This window comes from Pongo pygmaeus, chromosome 19 (assembly GCF_028885625.2).
Source record: "Pongo pygmaeus isolate AG05252 chromosome 19, NHGRI_mPonPyg2-v2.0_pri, whole genome shotgun sequence".
NCBI classification, from domain to species: Eukaryota; Metazoa; Chordata; class Mammalia; order Primates; family Hominidae; genus Pongo; species Pongo pygmaeus.
The window spans coordinates 96,731,895-96,748,458 of record NC_072392.2 but is presented as its reverse complement, the minus strand read 5'-3'; the positions used below and the strand labels follow the sequence as shown (position 1 = coordinate 96,748,458).

The 16,564-nt window shown below is 54.6% G+C and overlaps 1 protein-coding gene across 1 annotated transcript in view; it reads left to right on the top strand.

Annotated features, from left to right (window-relative positions):
- The window catches only part of DNAH17 (dynein axonemal heavy chain 17), a 167,174-nt gene that overhangs the window by 99,334 nt on the left and 51,276 nt on the right, over positions 1–16,564 (top strand). The window contains exons 43-52 of the mRNA XM_063656557.1: positions 619–746; positions 1,345–1,493; positions 5,673–5,955; positions 6,046–6,219; positions 6,422–6,629; positions 7,146–7,311; positions 11,458–11,560; positions 12,585–12,732; positions 13,101–13,192; positions 15,233–15,394. Of these exons, the coding sequence (XP_063512627.1) occupies positions 619–746; positions 1,345–1,493; positions 5,673–5,955; positions 6,046–6,219; positions 6,422–6,629; positions 7,146–7,311; positions 11,458–11,560; positions 12,585–12,732; positions 13,101–13,192; positions 15,233–15,394 (1,613 nt within the window). The remainder of the gene's footprint in view (positions 1–618; positions 747–1,344; positions 1,494–5,672; positions 5,956–6,045; positions 6,220–6,421; positions 6,630–7,145; positions 7,312–11,457; positions 11,561–12,584; positions 12,733–13,100; positions 13,193–15,232; positions 15,395–16,564) is intronic.

Sequence of the window (16,564 nt, the reverse complement as noted above, 5' to 3'; positions counted from 1 at the left end):
GTGGGCTGCAGAAAGGAGCTGCGAGAGCTGAGGAGTCAGCGGGAGCAGGGTGGTCCTGACCAGGAGCCTAGTGGAGGGCTGTGCCTAGCCTGTCCCCCGCACCCTACCCATCAGAAGCGGCCCTACCCCTGACCCGCTTTCCCTGTCCCCCTTTGCTGGCTCCTGCATGTACAGCTCACTTCCCCTACTAGAAGGCAAGCTCTGTACCCCCAGCACCTACCTTGCTCCATTCCATGCGTGACGCATGAAGCGTGCTCCGCAGACCTCTGCTGAGCGTATGAGTGGACAGATGGACAGAGCTGGGTGCACAGGTGCTGAGCCCCGTGGGGTGTTGAGCCTGGAAAAACTGAGCCAGCCAGGGCCACAAAGAGGAGCTGACAGGGAGGGTGCAGGGTCGGAGGAGGACAGGCAGGGCCTCAGGCATGGAGAGGGCACGTAGGAGGGAGGCCACAGAGAACGGAGGGCAGGGAGCCTGGGCACCTCATGCCCAAGGGCCTCTGCTGTCCCTCTGAAGTAGGGGAGAGGCCCCCTCCGAGACAGAGGCCAGGGTCAGGCCTGGTGGGGACTGGAATGGGGCCGGAGTGAAGGGCCCGGGGTTACACCACCTGCCTCCCCCAGGCCTGTTCTCCACCATCATGCGAGATCTGGCCAACATCACCCATGACGGCCCCAAGTGGATCATCCTTGACGGAGACATAGACCCCATGTGGATCGAGTCTCTCAACACAGTCATGGATGACAACAAGGTTCGCGGGCCCCGGACTCTAAGCCCCAAGGCCACCCAAGGCAGGGACAACGGGGGCTCACAGGGAGGCGCCTATGGAGCACTCGGGCCCTGCACGCCAGGCTTGGGGCAGGTGGTGTGTCTGGAACTCCACAGGAAGCTATGAGTGAGGGGCACCTTGTCGCGAGACTTTGTCACATGTGCTGTGGTTCTGCGTGTGCCTCACCTTACATTTTAGCAGCAGGATGGGTTCAGAGTAAAGGCCTGGGAAGCAGAAATGGTTATTTAGAATTGTCTAGAAGCCATTTTCTAAAAAGGTTCCTCAGTCGGATGCAGGAAGGAACACAAGACTTTCCAGGATGGGGCGGGGTGATGGTTTGAGAAAGCAGCCCTGACTCCATGTTGTAGCCTCCACGGTGTGGGTGTCTCGAGGCTGCTGGAGTCAGGCAGGGCAGAGAAGCCCTGGGCCAAGGGACTAGGGCTGCAGGCCAGGGGTGGCAGGGCTGGCCTGAGCCCCTCCTCCTTGCTCAGAGGTTTGCTCCGAGTGACCCCTGCCCCGGAACACCATCAGGACGGCAAGTGTCGCCGTAGGACCCCATGGGCTGCTGTCCCCCTCCTAGGTCCTCACCCTGGCCAGCAACGAGCGGATCCCCCTGAACCGCACCATGAGGCTGGTGTTCGAAATCAGCCACCTGAGGACGGCCACCCCAGCCACCGTCTCCAGAGCCGGCATCCTCTATATCAACCCAGCCGACCTGGGGTGGAACCCGTGAGTGGGGCTCTGGCTTTCCTGTTCCAAACCTCGGCAGGGAAAGAGGAAGTTGTTGGCCTGTTTCAGAGTTGCATATTCATTTATCATCCATGTCACAAACTGTGTACCAGGCCCTCACCGGGCACCAGGGTCGCAGCAGTGAAGGGGTGAGAGACAGACCTGGGAATAAATGGTGTAAATTCACAGTGACACGAGGCAGGGCGGCTGAGCAAGCGGATGTTTGCACAAAGTGCCGGGAACAAGGGCTGGTGTGGGAAGGGAGGTCTTGACCTCTGTGGAGGTGGGACGTCTTCCCAGGTGATTGAAGTTTGGGCTGCCATCTGAGGGTCAGGCTGCCTCTCAGGGACGAAAACAGAGAAGCACACCAGACAAGAGCCCGTGTTCACAGGGCATGGCGAGGAGTGGGGCATTCCCTGATGGGCAGTGGTCAGATTCTCCTGGCCAGAGCATAAAGGGGGAGGCTGCTCCTGACGGGAAGGCGCTGATGCTGGGCCAGGGTGCAAGCGGCCCTTTCTAACGTGACGAGGAAAAGCAGCCGGTCATGCCAGCAAGACGGGGGCCGCTAGGGATCGGAGAGGAAGGGATAGGTTTAAGAAATATCTGAAATCTGGAGAAATGGAAGACTTGATATTGATTCCAGAGGCATATTTTCAGGCTCGGACACATGGCTGGTGATTGACAGAGTAAGGGATTTCCTGGGGACATAGAAACAACAGCTTTGTGCAAATGTCCTGCATGGACTTAGGCAGAAATCCCAGTGGGGGGTTCCTGAGGCAAGAGGCTCCAGAGGAGCGTCTTGGCTGCAGGTCATAGTTCATCCATCTATCCATCCGCCCACCCATCCATCCATTCACCTACCCACCCACCCAGTACTTTGCACACCTGCCATGTGTGTCCAACCCCAGGATATTCCATGCTGAGGAGCTGGGCTCTCCAGGAAAGATGTAGAGAGTGATGAAAGAAGTTGGCTTTCTGAGAAAAACCAGCACTGTTGGGGAGGGAGAAGAATCTGTGAGGGATTCAGAGGAGGAACGAACCAAAGGCAGAAGGGAACCCAGGACACGTCATCCCAGACACCCAGCGACAAAAGCTTCAGGAGGGAGCAGACTCAGTAGGATGGCACCCAGAGTCAAGCCAAGGACAGAAGAGTTCCCATTGCATTTGGGAACTAGGCGCACCTCCATCGCTCAGGGAGAACAGCTTCAGGGCGTGTTGAGGGCAGAGCCAGACAGCAATGAGGTATGGAGGAGGCCGCAGGAGGCGCTAGAAGTGAGGCGAGTCCTGCCTTTGAGTGCTGGAGGGTAGGGCTGGAACAAGAGGAATGAAGCTTTGTAGTATTTGTCGAGACAAGAATAATGTTTGGCTATGGGATGCAGGCGTGGCTGTTTTCAGATGCATGCGAGTCTATAGGCAGAGAAAATTAACTTTCCGGAGTTCATGCTGATGCACTTCTTTGCTCTCTGCATGGGAAGTGAGACCCTCTGCTGGGAGGCAGGCAGCACAGCGTGGCCAGGGTTTGAGAGGGATACCAAGTGGAATGTTCCCTATGGGGACAGGGCCAGGAGCTGCTGAGCCTGGGTGCCTCTGTGTTGGCTTCTCCAGCAACACTTGTCTACTTATACAGCGTCCTCCAGCTGCTGAAACAATGACCACTAATGGGGCAGCTTCAAACAACAGACATTTATCCTCTCCCAGTGCTGGAGGCCAGAAGTCAAGGAGTAGGCAGTGCTGGTTCCCTCTGAGGCTCTGAGGGAGAACCTGTCCCAGGCCTCTCTCCCAGCTCCTGGGGGCTCCCGGCAGTCCTTGGCATCCCTCGGCTTATGCACACACCCCTCCCATCTCCGCCTCTGTCTCCACGTGGCCTTCTCTGTATGTCTGTGTCCAAATTTCCCATTGCTTATAAGGACACAGTCATTGGATTCAGGGTCCACCCTAAATCCAGGATGATCTTGTCTCAAGATCCTTGATGACATCTGCAAATGCTCTTTCTCCAAATCAGGGCACATTCTGGGTTCTGGGTGGACATTCTTTTGTAGACCACCATCCTACCCACTATACCATGTGTGGGAGTTTTCACGGTAGGCAAAGACAATGTCCAGGGAACTGAAATGAAGCCTGGGTAGGAGCTGCTGAGACATGGGGATGGGGACAGGAAGAAAACAGGATCGTGGAGTCGTCAAGGGGACACCCTATGGGAGCGGAGAAGAGGGAGCCAGAAACGAAGCCAGCATGGGCCAAGGCAGGGAACTGGATGCCTCCAAGGAGTGACCTGGAGGAAGCAGGAGGAGAAGACCTGAGTATTGGCAGAGGAGAGAATGGAAGTGGACGAGAAGCAGGCACAGGGTCCCCAGACAGCAGGAGCAGCCCTCCTATAGGCAGCTGCCAGGGGCAGGAATGCTGGATGCACCCAGAACAGCCTTGGGGACAGGGCAAGAAGCCGTATGGACCAGAGGTGAGAAAGTCAGCGTGTCTCACAAGCATGTGCCTCTCCTGGGGCCTGTGCTACGCATATCAAAGCCAGCACACACATCCACCCGCACTCAGTGACTCCTACCAAGGCAGCATCACAAATTCGACACAAACATCTTCAAAGTAGAAGGCAGAAAGCAGCAGCAGCCTCTGCGTAGATTTGCAAATCGGTCTCCCCTACTGAAGACCAACTGGACTCGGAATTCAGTTCTTAGTTGCGACAGGCATGGAGACACCCTGCTTCGCTTAGAGACGTATAAAGGTTTACTCTATTATGCTGGATAATACGGGATGCTATGCGGCAAAGATGTTCAGCTCTTAATTCTCTCTTGGATAGAGGTTCAGGAAGAAGCGGAGCTCCCCTAGGGCACACTCACAGAAGAGTGGGTGTCTGGCCAAGCACAGTGCCTCATGTCATCCCAGCACTTTGGGAAGCTGAGGTGGGCAGATCATCTAAGGTCAGGAGTTCAAGACCAGCCTGGCCAACATGGTGAAACCCTGTCTCTACTAAAAATACAAAAATTAGCCAGGTGTGGTGGTGCACACCTGTAATCCCAGCTACTTGGGAGGCTGAAACAGAAGAATCGCTTGAACCCAGGAGGCAGAAGTTGCAGTGAGCCAAGATCGCACCACTGCACTATGGAGCAAGACTCCATCTCAGAAGAAGAAAAAAAAAAAAGAAAAAAGAGTGAGTGTCTGTCTAAAGAGGCATGTCTGCCGGTCAACGCAGGGCAGGCTGGCTGTGTGTGCTAACAGGAGCTTCCTGCTTAGGCCCTGGGCATCCTGGAAATGATGCACATGCTGAGCTCACTGGCACTCGAGGGAGCCAGGCGCTAGTGATGCTTTTAGCAGATGCTGATTTGGCAACACTTACCCTGGACCAGGCTCCCTTCTCTGAGCTTTAAAAATATCAGCCCATGTAGTCCTTGGAAATGAGGGTCATGGAAACATCACCCCTGTTTACAGATGAGAAACCAGGGACACAGGCATGTGCAGTAACTTGCCTAAGGCAGCAGCTGGCCATGGTAGAGCTGACTCAAGCCTGGGCAGTCAGGCCCCAGAGTCCACACCCCTCACTGCCGTGGTGGGCCACCTCCACACGGCCACCCAGAGGTGTCTGTGGCCGACAGTCTGGCGTGGCTCTTCAAGGATTGCTGGTTGTATTGATTTGGACTCTTAAACTGAACGTGACAAATTCAACTCAAACTAACTGAAGCTTAAAAAAAGCACCAAGGGGTGCTTCAGGCATGGCTGGATTCAGGAGTCCAGATGATGTAATGAAATGTCCCTGCTCCTATCCTTGTCTCTCCTTTCTCCTCCCTTCCTGTTCCCACTTTCCTGCCCCCCCAGATGACATCATGAGATCTTTCTCCTTTTCTGTTCTGCCCCATCTGCCAGCCCTTGGTATGTGCTTCCCATGTAGTAGCAAGAACGGCTCCCAGCTGTTCCAGACCTACAGCACCCCCATAGCTAGCAAGCCCAGAGAGGGCACAGCCCCCACGACCCTAGCATCCTCCTCCGACCCTTTTAGGGCCTGCAACTGGCCCCCCTGGCACCCTCGTTTGGACCCATTGCCATGCAGGCATGGTGACCCTGAGGGCAGCCCCAGCAGAATTGGGTGGAGGTGGGGAGGGGCGTTTACCAAGGCAGGGACACTGGCAGACCCAGAGCAGCGGCTGTGTCATCGGCGCCTCCTGTCACCCCCAGGGTGGTGAGCAGCTGGATCGAGAGGCGCAAGGTGCAGTCAGAGAAGGCCAACCTGATGATCCTCTTTGACAAGTACCTGCCCACGTGCCTGGACAAGCTGCGCTTTGGGTTCAAGAAGATCACACCAGTGCCGGAGATCACGGTGATCCAAACGATCCTGTACCTGCTGGAGTGCCTGCTCACAGAGAAGACCGTGCCCCCAGACTCCCCCAGGGAGCTGTACGAGCTGTACTTCGTGTTCGCCTGCTTCTGGGCCTTCGGTGGCGCCATGTTCCAGGACCAGGTGATGCACCTAGGGGGCCCGGCCACCCACACAGGGTCTCTCGGCATCCTGCTTAGCTGGGCCCTGATTTTCACCTCTGTGTCTCAACAGCTTGTAGATTATCGAGTGGAGTTCAGCAAATGGTGGATCAACGAATTTAAGACCATCAAGTTCCCCTCGCAGGGAACGATCTTCGACTACTACATTGATCCCGACACGAAAAAGTTCCTGCCCTGGACAGATAAAGTGCCCTCCTTTGAGCTGGATCCCGATGTCCCACTGCAGGTAACTGTCCCCAAAGCAGGGCCACCGACTGGCGATTTAGAGGCAGGAATCGGTGCAGCACCCCCCACACGCCTGCACAGAATGTCCAAACACACCCGATTTTCAACAGTAGGACCTTTTCGGTAGAACATGGCCTGCATGCTAATGAAAGGTGAAAGTATCTGAGAGTCACGTCTCCCTCCCCTCCCCTCCCCTGCCCCAGGCCTCTTTGGTCCACACCACGGAAACCATCCGCATCCGCTACTTCATGGACCTGCTTATGGAGAAGTCCTGGCCGGTGATGCTGGTGGGGAACGCAGGGACGGGCAAGTCGGTGCTGATGGGGGACAAGCTGGAAAGCCTGAACACCGACAACTACCTGGTACAGGCCGTGCCCTTCAACTTCTACACGACCTCAGCCATGCTGCAGGGTGAGGCTGGTCCGGCCACGCCCCGCCTACCTGGCTGCCCCCCGCCAGCCCCCATTCCCTCCTGTCCCCTCTCACTGCAGACCCACGCACTCGCTAGCCACTTTGCACCTCCTCACTTCCCACACCCCAGCCGCTGGCCTTTCCTTCCTGAGTCGGAGACAGAGGAGGAGCAGCCGGGACCCCTCTTTCTGGTGTTCCCTGGTGGGCATGGTGATGGGGATTTGATGGCCAGTCGAGGCAGCAGGTCCCCCAGGAGTGTCTCAGCCAATCTGAGGTGACCCAAAGGTGACGGAGAGCAAGGTTCCTGCCACCCTCGCCTCTGATCGCTCTGTTTATTCCTGGGGCTGTACCCGGTGCCCCCTCAAGGGCCACTCCCAGGACAGGTGCGTTTGGTAAACCTAGATCCCAGCCAGGTCCCACCTTCTGTCCTCCGGGGGAGCAGGTAGCCCCCCTCCCTACCTAACAGGCTCTGGCTCAGGAGGCGCAGGCGGGCGGCTGACCCTCTGCCCTCTCTAGGGGTGCTGGAGAAGCCGCTGGAGAAGAAATCGGGGAGGAACTACGGGCCGCCAGGCACTAAGAAGCTCGTCTACTTCATCGACGACATGAACATGCCCGAGGTGGACAAGTATGGGACGGTGGCCCCGCACACCCTCATCCGGCAGCACATGGACCACCGGCACTGGTTAGACGGGGCGGGGCCTGGGGGCGGGGCCACAGGGCGGTGAGGGCGGGGCCAGGGAGGGGCGCAGGAAGAGGCGGAGCCCCAGGGCAGTAGGGCGGGACTGGTGTGGGGCGGTGGGGGCGGTGGGGGCGGTGGGGGCGGTGGGGGCGGTGGGGGCGGTGGGGGCGGTGGGGGCGGGACTGCAACGTGGGTAAGGAGACACGGGTCGTAGCTGGGCCCCCAAGCTTGTGGGGCCACAAGGCATTGAGGCAGGGCCAGGGCAGGGGAGAGGTTGTATCAGTTTCATCCATCGCCCGTTTCACAAACATGCAGCAGTGGCCTAGAGCCCCAGTGGAGGGGGATCCTCCTTCCCCCCTTCCACCGAGGTGTCCCGCCGGGAGAGGAAGAAGCACATTACCCGGTAAAGGAAGAGCCCTGAGAAAAACCCCCAGTGCAGTCACAGAGGAGCCTCCCAGCTGGGAGCCCCAGCAGAGAGATGCCCCTGGGGAGATGGTGCGCAGCTGGAAGCTGGCAGTAGTGTCGTGCTGGCTGTGGGACCTTAGAGGGAGAGCATTCTGGGTGGAGAGATTGCCAAGTGTAAAGGCCCTGCCGCACGTGAAGGAGCCCAGGGAGGCCGGTGTGGCAGGGATGTGAGAGCCAGAGGGAGAGGGTGCCCAGGGCAGCTGCAGCCGGAATCCCAGGGCTTCGGGACAGAGTGCAGATTTTCTCCTAACGGCACCGAGAAGCCGAGGGTGGCACGTTTAGGTTTGCAGTTTGGAGAGATGAGAATATTCAGTTCAGTTGTCTTTTTTTTTTTTTTTTTTTTGAGGGGGTTGAAATCTCGCTCTGTCGCTGAGGCTGGAGTGCAATGGCTCAATCTTGGCTTACTGCAACCTCCGCCTCCTGGGTTCAAGGAATTCTCCTTCCTCAGCCTCCTGAGTAGCTGGTAATACAGGTGCCCACCACCACGCCGGCTAATTTTTGTACTTTTAGTAGAGAAGGGGTTTCGCCATGTTGGCCAGGCTGTTCTCGAACTCCTGACCTCAGGTGATCCGCCCGCCTCGGCCTCCCAAAGTGCTGGGATTAGAGGTGTGAGCCACCGTGCCCAGCTGCAGTTGTCTCTTAAAATAAGTAAGTAGCCCAGGCCAAACCGGAGCATTCTCAGGCCAAAGGAGCCTAGAAACCAGTCTGCTTGTTCGTGAAGCCTGGCCTCATGCCAAGAAAGGGAGGCATGAGGGGTTAGGTTGCCTACTTAAGGTCATGGCCCTAATGAGTGGCGGAGCTGGATTATTATTATTATTATTTCCAAGACAGAGTTTCACTCTTGTTGCCCAGGCTGGAGTCCAATGGCACAATCTTGGCTCACTGCAACCTCTGCCTCCTGGGTTCCAGCGATTCTCCTGCCTCAGCCTCCCGAGTAGCTGAAATTATAGGTGCCCGCCACCATGCCCACCTAATTTTTGTATTTTTAGTAGAAATGGGGCTTAACCGTATTGGCCAGGCAAGTCTCCAACTCCTGACCTCAGGTGATCTGCCCGCCTCAGGCTCCTGAAGTGCTGGGACTACAGGCGTGAGCCACCACGCTCAGCTGGAGCTGGATTTTGAGTTCAGATATGTCTGATTGCATCACCTGTCTTTTCTTCACTAAACGACACTCCCAGAGCTCACAACTATAGGAAGCCTATGCTGGGCTGCAGGCTGTGATGTGGGGATGGAGGCATCAGAGGTGGTTCCCTGGGGGAGGTGACAAAGCTGCCACTCTGAGCAGGGAGCCTGGAGAGAGTTTGACATCATTTGAGGAGAAGCGAACGTGGTGTGGGGTGGGAGGTTTGAGGGCATCCAGACAGGAGAGGAGGGCAGGTGCATGCATGAGAGCCCACCCTTTCCTCTCTGCAGGCAGGTCTACTGTGAGGGCTGTGGGGGCTCAGCCTCAGTTTCCCTGCAACTCGTGAGGCCCCTTCCAAGGGCTTCAAACGGTCATGTGCCCTTGTAAAATTTGCTTAAGATTTTTGCTTTCTTTTCCTTAAGGAGGAGCCTCCATGTTCTTAAGCTTCAGCCCTAGGTCCACATCTGCCCTGGAGTTTACCCTGAAGGATCTTCAGGAGGGGTGGCAGAGTGAGATTTGAGTTTTCAAAAGATCCCTCTAGAATATCAGATTAACATGGCCCCATGACAACAGGAAAGGATGGACTGTTTAGTGGATGTGTCAGGAAAACTCTCACCTGTGGAAGAAAAAGGCAGACAAGGGTGGGGCCCGTGGGAAGGACGGGCCCGCAGGCAAAGGGTGAACTGTGAGGCGGGCAGAAGCAAACAGGGACAACATCTGTGACCTGAGAAGTGTGCGCAGGGGAGGACTGCACAGGCAAAATTTCAGAAGCACACACAGAAGGGCAAAACATTGATGGCTGTGATTTAAATTAAAATTAAGGAATTTTGCTCAGTGAGAGACACCATGGACAGATATAAAAGAGAAATAAAAGAATGAAAGAAAACATTTGCAATGTATAAAATTGACAGTGGATTAATATCTGAAATATACAAGGAATTACTAGAAACTAACAAGAGACAACAATTTCCAACACACAAAGTGCATAATGGGGGTAAAAAAGGTGCTGGGCGCAGTGGCTCAGGCCTGTAATCTCAACACTTTAGGAGGTGGAGGCGGGAGGATCACTTGAACCCAGGTCACATAGTGAGACCCTGTCTCTACAAAAACTTAGCCGGGCATGGTAGTGTGAGGCTGAGGTTGGGAGGATGGCTTGAGCCCAGGAGATAGAGGCTGCCGTGAGCTGTGTTCACCACTGCACTCCAGCTGGGGTGAGGGAGCAAGACCCTGTCTCAGGGGAAAGAAAAAAAAAAGTAACTAGTGTAGTGTGACATCAAGGAAATTATTCAGCTTATTTTATTTTATTTTTGAGATGAAATCTCGCTCTGTTGCCCAGGCCGGAGTGCAATGGCATGATCTCAGCTCACTGCAACCTCCACCTCCCAGGTTCAAGCGATTCTCCTGCCTCAGCCTCCCAAGTAGCTGGGATTACAGGTGCCTGCCACCACACCTGGCTAATTTTTGTATTTTTAGTAGAGACAGGGTTTCACCATGCTGGCCAGGCTGGTCTCAATCTCCTGACCTCAAGTGATCTGCCCACCTCAGCCTCCCAAAGTGCTGGGATTACAGGCGTGAGCCACTGTGCCCGGCCTATTCAGCTTATTTAATAATAGCAGCCATTAATAATTATCCTGATGACAGGGACGGTGAACATTTATTGCATACTTACTGTATGTCAGGTACACTTCCCAGTGTTTTTTCATATGTTAGCTCATTTTATCCTCCTAATGACCCATTGCACAGGTGAGAATATTGAGGCACAGAGATGTTAACCAACTTCCCAGACCCCAGCACCGCTCAGGGGAAGAGCTGGAACATAAACCCCAGCCTGCTCTCTGAGCCACTCTTTTGCCTCTTGTTTCAAAATTTCTCTTGAGAGCATGAAGTCACAGCAGCTGCTTCACATACTATCAGTATCTGTGGAGGGTTTTTAAAACCACATGGAGTAATCCCAGCATTTGGGAGGCTGAGGTGGGCAGATCTCAAGGTCAGGAGATCAAGACCATCCTGGCTAACACGGTGAAACCCCGTCTCTACTAAAAGCACAAAAAAATTAGCCGGGTGTGGTGGCAGGCACCTGTAGTCCCAGCTACTCGGGAGGCTGAGGCAGGAGAATGGCGTGAACCCAGGAGGTGGAGGTTGCAGTGAGCCAAGATCATGCCACTGCACTCCAGCCTGAGTGACAGAGCGAGACTCCGTCTCAAAAAAAAAAAAAAAAAAAGGAGGGGGTTGGGGGGGCGGGTGCGGTGGCTCATGCCTGTAATCTCAGCACTTTGGGAGGCCCAGGCGGGCGGATCACGAGGTTAGGAGATCGAGACCATCCTGGCTAACACAGTGAAAACCCTGTCTCTACTAAAAATGCAGAAAATTAGGCAGAGCTTGCATTGAACCGAGATTGCACCACTGCACTCCAGCCTGGGCGACAGAGCGAGACTCTGTCTCAAAAAAACAAAAACAAACAAAAAAAAAAAACAAGGAGGGCATTCTTAGGAGCGAAGTAGGGGCAGGGGATGGCTCCTCCAGGCTGGGGGCACAACATGAATGCTGGTCTCCCCCCTCAGGTATGACAGACATAAGCTGACGTTAAAAGACGTCCATAACTGTCAGTACGTGGCCTGCATGAACCCCACTTCTGGATCCTTCACCATCGACTCCAGGCTTCAGGTAAGCAGAAACCTTACTCATCCCTGTCACCTGCCATGAGTCTGAGGCTTGCTTCTGGCAAATGAGAGGAAAAGCTTTGGTTTAGGGTGTTAGGGCTGCAGGCCGACATTCTCTGGAGAACTCTTTAACCTTGCAGAATGTGTCAGAAAATTCCAGGGCATGGAGAGGACAAGCAGCTAGCCAGCCTTCCCTGTGACCTGGTCAACTGGCAGAGTTAGCAAATAAAAATGCAGTTAAATCCAAACTCCAGATAAATAAATAAGTTTTTAGTCTAAGTATGTTACATACAATATTTGGGACATACTGTTGTTGTTTTGTTTGTTTTTGTTTTGAGGCTGAGTCTCACTCTGTCACCCAGGCTGGAGTGCAATGGTGTGATCTCAGCTCACTGCAATCTCCGCTTCCCGGGTTTAAGCAATTCTCCTGCCTCAGCCTCCCAAGTAGCTGAGACTACAGGTGTGTGCCACCACACCTGGCTAATTTTTGTATTTTTAGTAGAGATGGGGTTTCACCATATTGGCCAGGCTGGTCTTGAACTTCTGACCTCAAGTGATCTGCCCGCCTTGGCCTCCCAAAGTGCTGGGATTACAGGCGTGAGTCACCATGCCCGGCCTGGGACATACTATTCCTTAAAAAAAAAAAAAAAAGTATTGTTTATCTGAAATTCAGATTTAGCAGGGCATCCTGTATTTTATCTGTAGCCCTTACCCAGACAGACTTTGCCTCTAAGTTATCTAAACACATAGAGATCTGGATTTAAACCCAGGCCTGTACTCTGAGCCCATCTCTTGCCTTTGCCAAAATTCTTCTTGAGAGCGTGAAGTAAATTTGGCTGTTTGATGTGTAATGATACTTAATGCGGTTTTACCACGTGCAAGGCACAAGGAGGGTAACTGCCCATTCTGACAGTGCCCAAAAGGCCTTAGCCCATGAGGACAGGGGCCACTTTCCCGCGAAGGTGGCCCTGGCCCCGGGCAGGTCCCCAAGAGCTGGCTGACGGGAACGTTTGGTTGTTTCGGGGTAGCGCCATTTCTGCGTGTTTGCTGTGAGCTTCCCCGGCCAGGAGGCCCTCACCACCATCTACAACACGATCCTGACACAGCACCTGGCCTTCCGCTTGGTCTCTGTGGCTATCCAGAGGATAAGCAGCCAGCTGGTGGCCGCGGCCCTGGGTAAGTTGGCTGGCCTCATCCCCTCTCCCATCGGTAAAACCTATGGCTCTGTGGGCTGATGGTTCTTCACATTTTCCCTTGATAAATATTTTATTTATAATTCTAAATCAGTATCTTAAAAACGATGCTATGTTTCGACAGGAGAAACTGTGAAATACAATTGCTTCATGGGGAGGTAGAGGCTGGGAAATTCTATACACAAATGATTTAAGGAGAACAGCAAACTCCCTCCCACTTCAAAGAGCTGTGCAGATTTCTTACTCCAGTTGTCACCATTTCGTAGTCCATTGGCTTTAGAAACTTGAGGCTTGCACTTCCTGGGGCCATTAAGAGGACATGAGAATTGACGCGTCTTTTTCCTCTAACAGCTTTGCATCAGAAAATCGCGGCAACATTTCTTCCCACGGCCATTAAGTTTCATTATGTCTTCAACCTCAGGGACCTCTCCAGTATTTTCCAGGTACTGCTCTTGTAGCTTTATGTCATGCCTGCCTTACAGCCCAGTGCCTGATCCACAGGTGCTCTCCTCATCACAGCTCTCAGGGAGGTGTGGACTGATGATGGTGGTGATGATAATGATGATAATAATGGTGATGGTTGTGATGATGGTGATGTGATGGTGATGATGATAGTGATGGTGGTGATGGTGGTGATAATGATGGTGATGATGGCAATAGTGGTAGTGATGGTGGTGACGGTAATGATGGTAATAATTGTGATGATGGTGATAGTGATGGTAATGATAATGGTGGTGATGGTGGTAATGGTGATAATGACTATAATAATGGTGGTGGTGATGATAGTGATGGTGGTGATGGTGATGATGGTGGTGATGGTGGTGATGGTGGTGGTGATGATGGCGATGGTGGTGGTGATGGTGGCGATGATGGTGATAGTGGTAGTGATGGTGGTGGTGATGATAATAACAGTGGTGGCAGTGATGGTGGTGGTGATGGTGATGTGGGTGATGTGATGGTGATAATGGTGGTGGTGGTGATGTGATTGTGGTGATGGTGGTGGAGATGATAATGGTGATGGTGGTGATGATGGTGGTGATGTGATGGTTATGATGATGGTGGTGATGTGGTGATAATGGTGATGGTGGTGATGATGATGTGATGTAATGGTGGTGGTGATGGTGGAGATGATAATGGTGATGTGATGATGGTGGTGTTGGTGGTGATAGTTATGATGATAGTGATGGTGGTGGTGATATGATGGTGATGATGGTGATGTTATGGTGGTAATGGTGATGGTGGTGGTGATGGTGGTGATGGTGGTGATGATGGTGATGTGATGATGCCACATGGTGGTGATGGTGGAGATGATGATAATGGTGATGGTGGTGATGATGGTGGTGATGGCGGTGATGGCGGTGATGGTAATATTTCCTCTCATTTACTGACTGCTTACTCTGAGTCAGGGATTGGGTTTGGCACCTTACATTCCCATTTTCTCCTCCTCCAACAACACATAAGTTTGGTGCTTATATCCCCATTTTACTGAGCAGGAGTTTGTGGCTGAGGGAGGCTAAGTTATGCCCACTTCCTCCCATATAAAGTATCAGCCCAGCCGGGTGCAGTGGCTCACGCCTGTAATCCCAGCACTTTGGGAGGCCAAGGCGGGCAGATCACGAGGTCAGGAGTTCGAGACCAGCCTGGCCAACGTGGTGAAACCCTGTCTCTACTAAAAATACAAAAATTAGCCGGGCATGGTGGAGTGTGCCTCTGTAGCCCCAGCTACTCGGGAGGCTGATGCGATAATCACTTGAACCCAGGAGGCAGAGGTTGCAGTGAGCTGAGATCGTGCCACTGTACTCCAGCCTGGGCGACAGAGTGAGACTACATATCAAAAAGTAACAATAAAAAAAAATAAAGTATCAGCCCAAATGCCACGCTCTCACAGAGGTCACTCCTCATCCCTCACACTCTGTCTTACTGCCCTGGGTGTGTCATTCAGAGCACACACCATACTGTGCAATTACCTTATTTCTTTGTGTACCTGGCCACCTCCCCCACTAGCGTGTCAACTCCGCAGCGTCAGGGTCTGTTGCATCATTGCTGTGCCTGGGAAATTCCAGGCCCTCAATAAGCTCTTGTCGAGCTTGCCTAGAGTCGCCTGCTTAGTAAATGGCCAAGCCAGGACTGGACCAGATAGGCTTTCTGTGGTACCCAAGCCTGTGACCTGCCCTGTGGCATCAGTCACCTGCTTTCCTTTGCAATTGGCCTCCCTTGTCCCTTCTCCACCGTTCACTCTACTAGAAGATGAGGCCCCAATCCTGTTCTATGAGGAAAACTCCACATCTCTCAGGACACACTCACACTGGCATCCGGGATTTGTGGGACCTCCATGATGAGTGGCTTCCCTGGCCCCAAGTGAATGCTGTGCCATCAGCTGAACAGGTCCCCTCGCCCCGGGGGAGGGGGCTGTTCCTCAGGGTCATCTATGTCCAGCGCCTTCGTAACAGCTGATGGTGCTGACCATCCCGTGTTTGGGGTAGGGACTCTTATTTTCCACAGCAGAAGTTCTGAAAACCCCACTGGACCTTGTCCGCCTTTGGCTACATGAGGCTGAACGAGTGTATGGTGACAAAATGGTTGACGAGAAAGACCAGGAAACATTGCATAGAGTCACCATGGCCTCCACTAAGAAGTTCTTTGATGTAAGCTGCCCAGTCCCTCTGCCGAGCCCAGAATGGCTCCAAGAGGGCGGAGCGTCGGCGGCCAATGAGAACTGCAGCCCTCTCAGAAGGGCCCTTTGTTGGGGGTGGGAAGATCCGTGTTAGGTTCCACGCAATAATTCCAGCACATGGCTGTGGGTCCGAGGGTTCCACGCGACCATTCCGGCACGTGGCTGTGGGTCCGAGGGTTCCACGCGACCATTCCGGCACGTGGCTGTGGGTCCGAGGGTTCCACGCGACCATTCCGGCACGTGGCTGTGGGTCCGAGGGTTCCACGCGACCATTCCGGCACGTGGCTGTGGGTCCGAGGGTTCCACGCGACCATTCCGGCACGTGGCTGTGGGTCCGAGGGTTCCACGCGACCATTCCGGCACGTGGCTGTGGGTCCGAGGGTTCCACGCGACCATTCCGGCACGTGGCTGTGGGTCCGAGGGTTCCACGCGACCATTCCGGCACGTGGCTGTGGGTCCGAGGGTTCCACGCGACCATTCCGGCACGTGGCTGTGGGTCCGAGGGTTCCACGCGACCATTCCGGCACGTGGCTGTGGGTCCGAGGGTTCCACGCGACCATTCCGGCACGTGGCTGTGGGTCCGAGGGTTCCACGCGACCATTCCGGCACGTGGCTGTGGGTCCGAGGGTTCCACGCGACCATTCCGGCACGTGGCTGTGGGTCCGAGGGTTCCACGCGACCATTCCGGCACGTGGCTGTGGGTCCGAGGGTTCCACGCGACCATTCCGGCACGTGGCTGTGGGTCCGAGGGTTCCACGCGACCATTCCGGCACGTGGCTGTGGGTCCGAGGGTTCCACGCGACCATTCCGGCACGTGGCTGTGGGTCCGAGGGTTCCACGCGACCATTCCGGCACGTGGCTGTGGGTCCGAGGGTTCCACGCGACCATTCCGGCACGTGGCTGTGGGTCCGAGGGTTCCACGCGACCATTCCGGCACGTGGCTGTGGGTCCGAGGGTTCCACGCGACCATTCCGGCACGTGGCTGTGGGTCCGAGGGTTCCACGCGACCATTCCGGCACGTGGCTGTGGGTCCGAGGGTTCCACGCGACCATTCCGGCACGTGGCTGTGGGTCCGAGGGTTCCACGCGACCATTCCGGCACGTGGCTGTGGGTCCGAGGGTTCCACGCGACCATTCCGGCA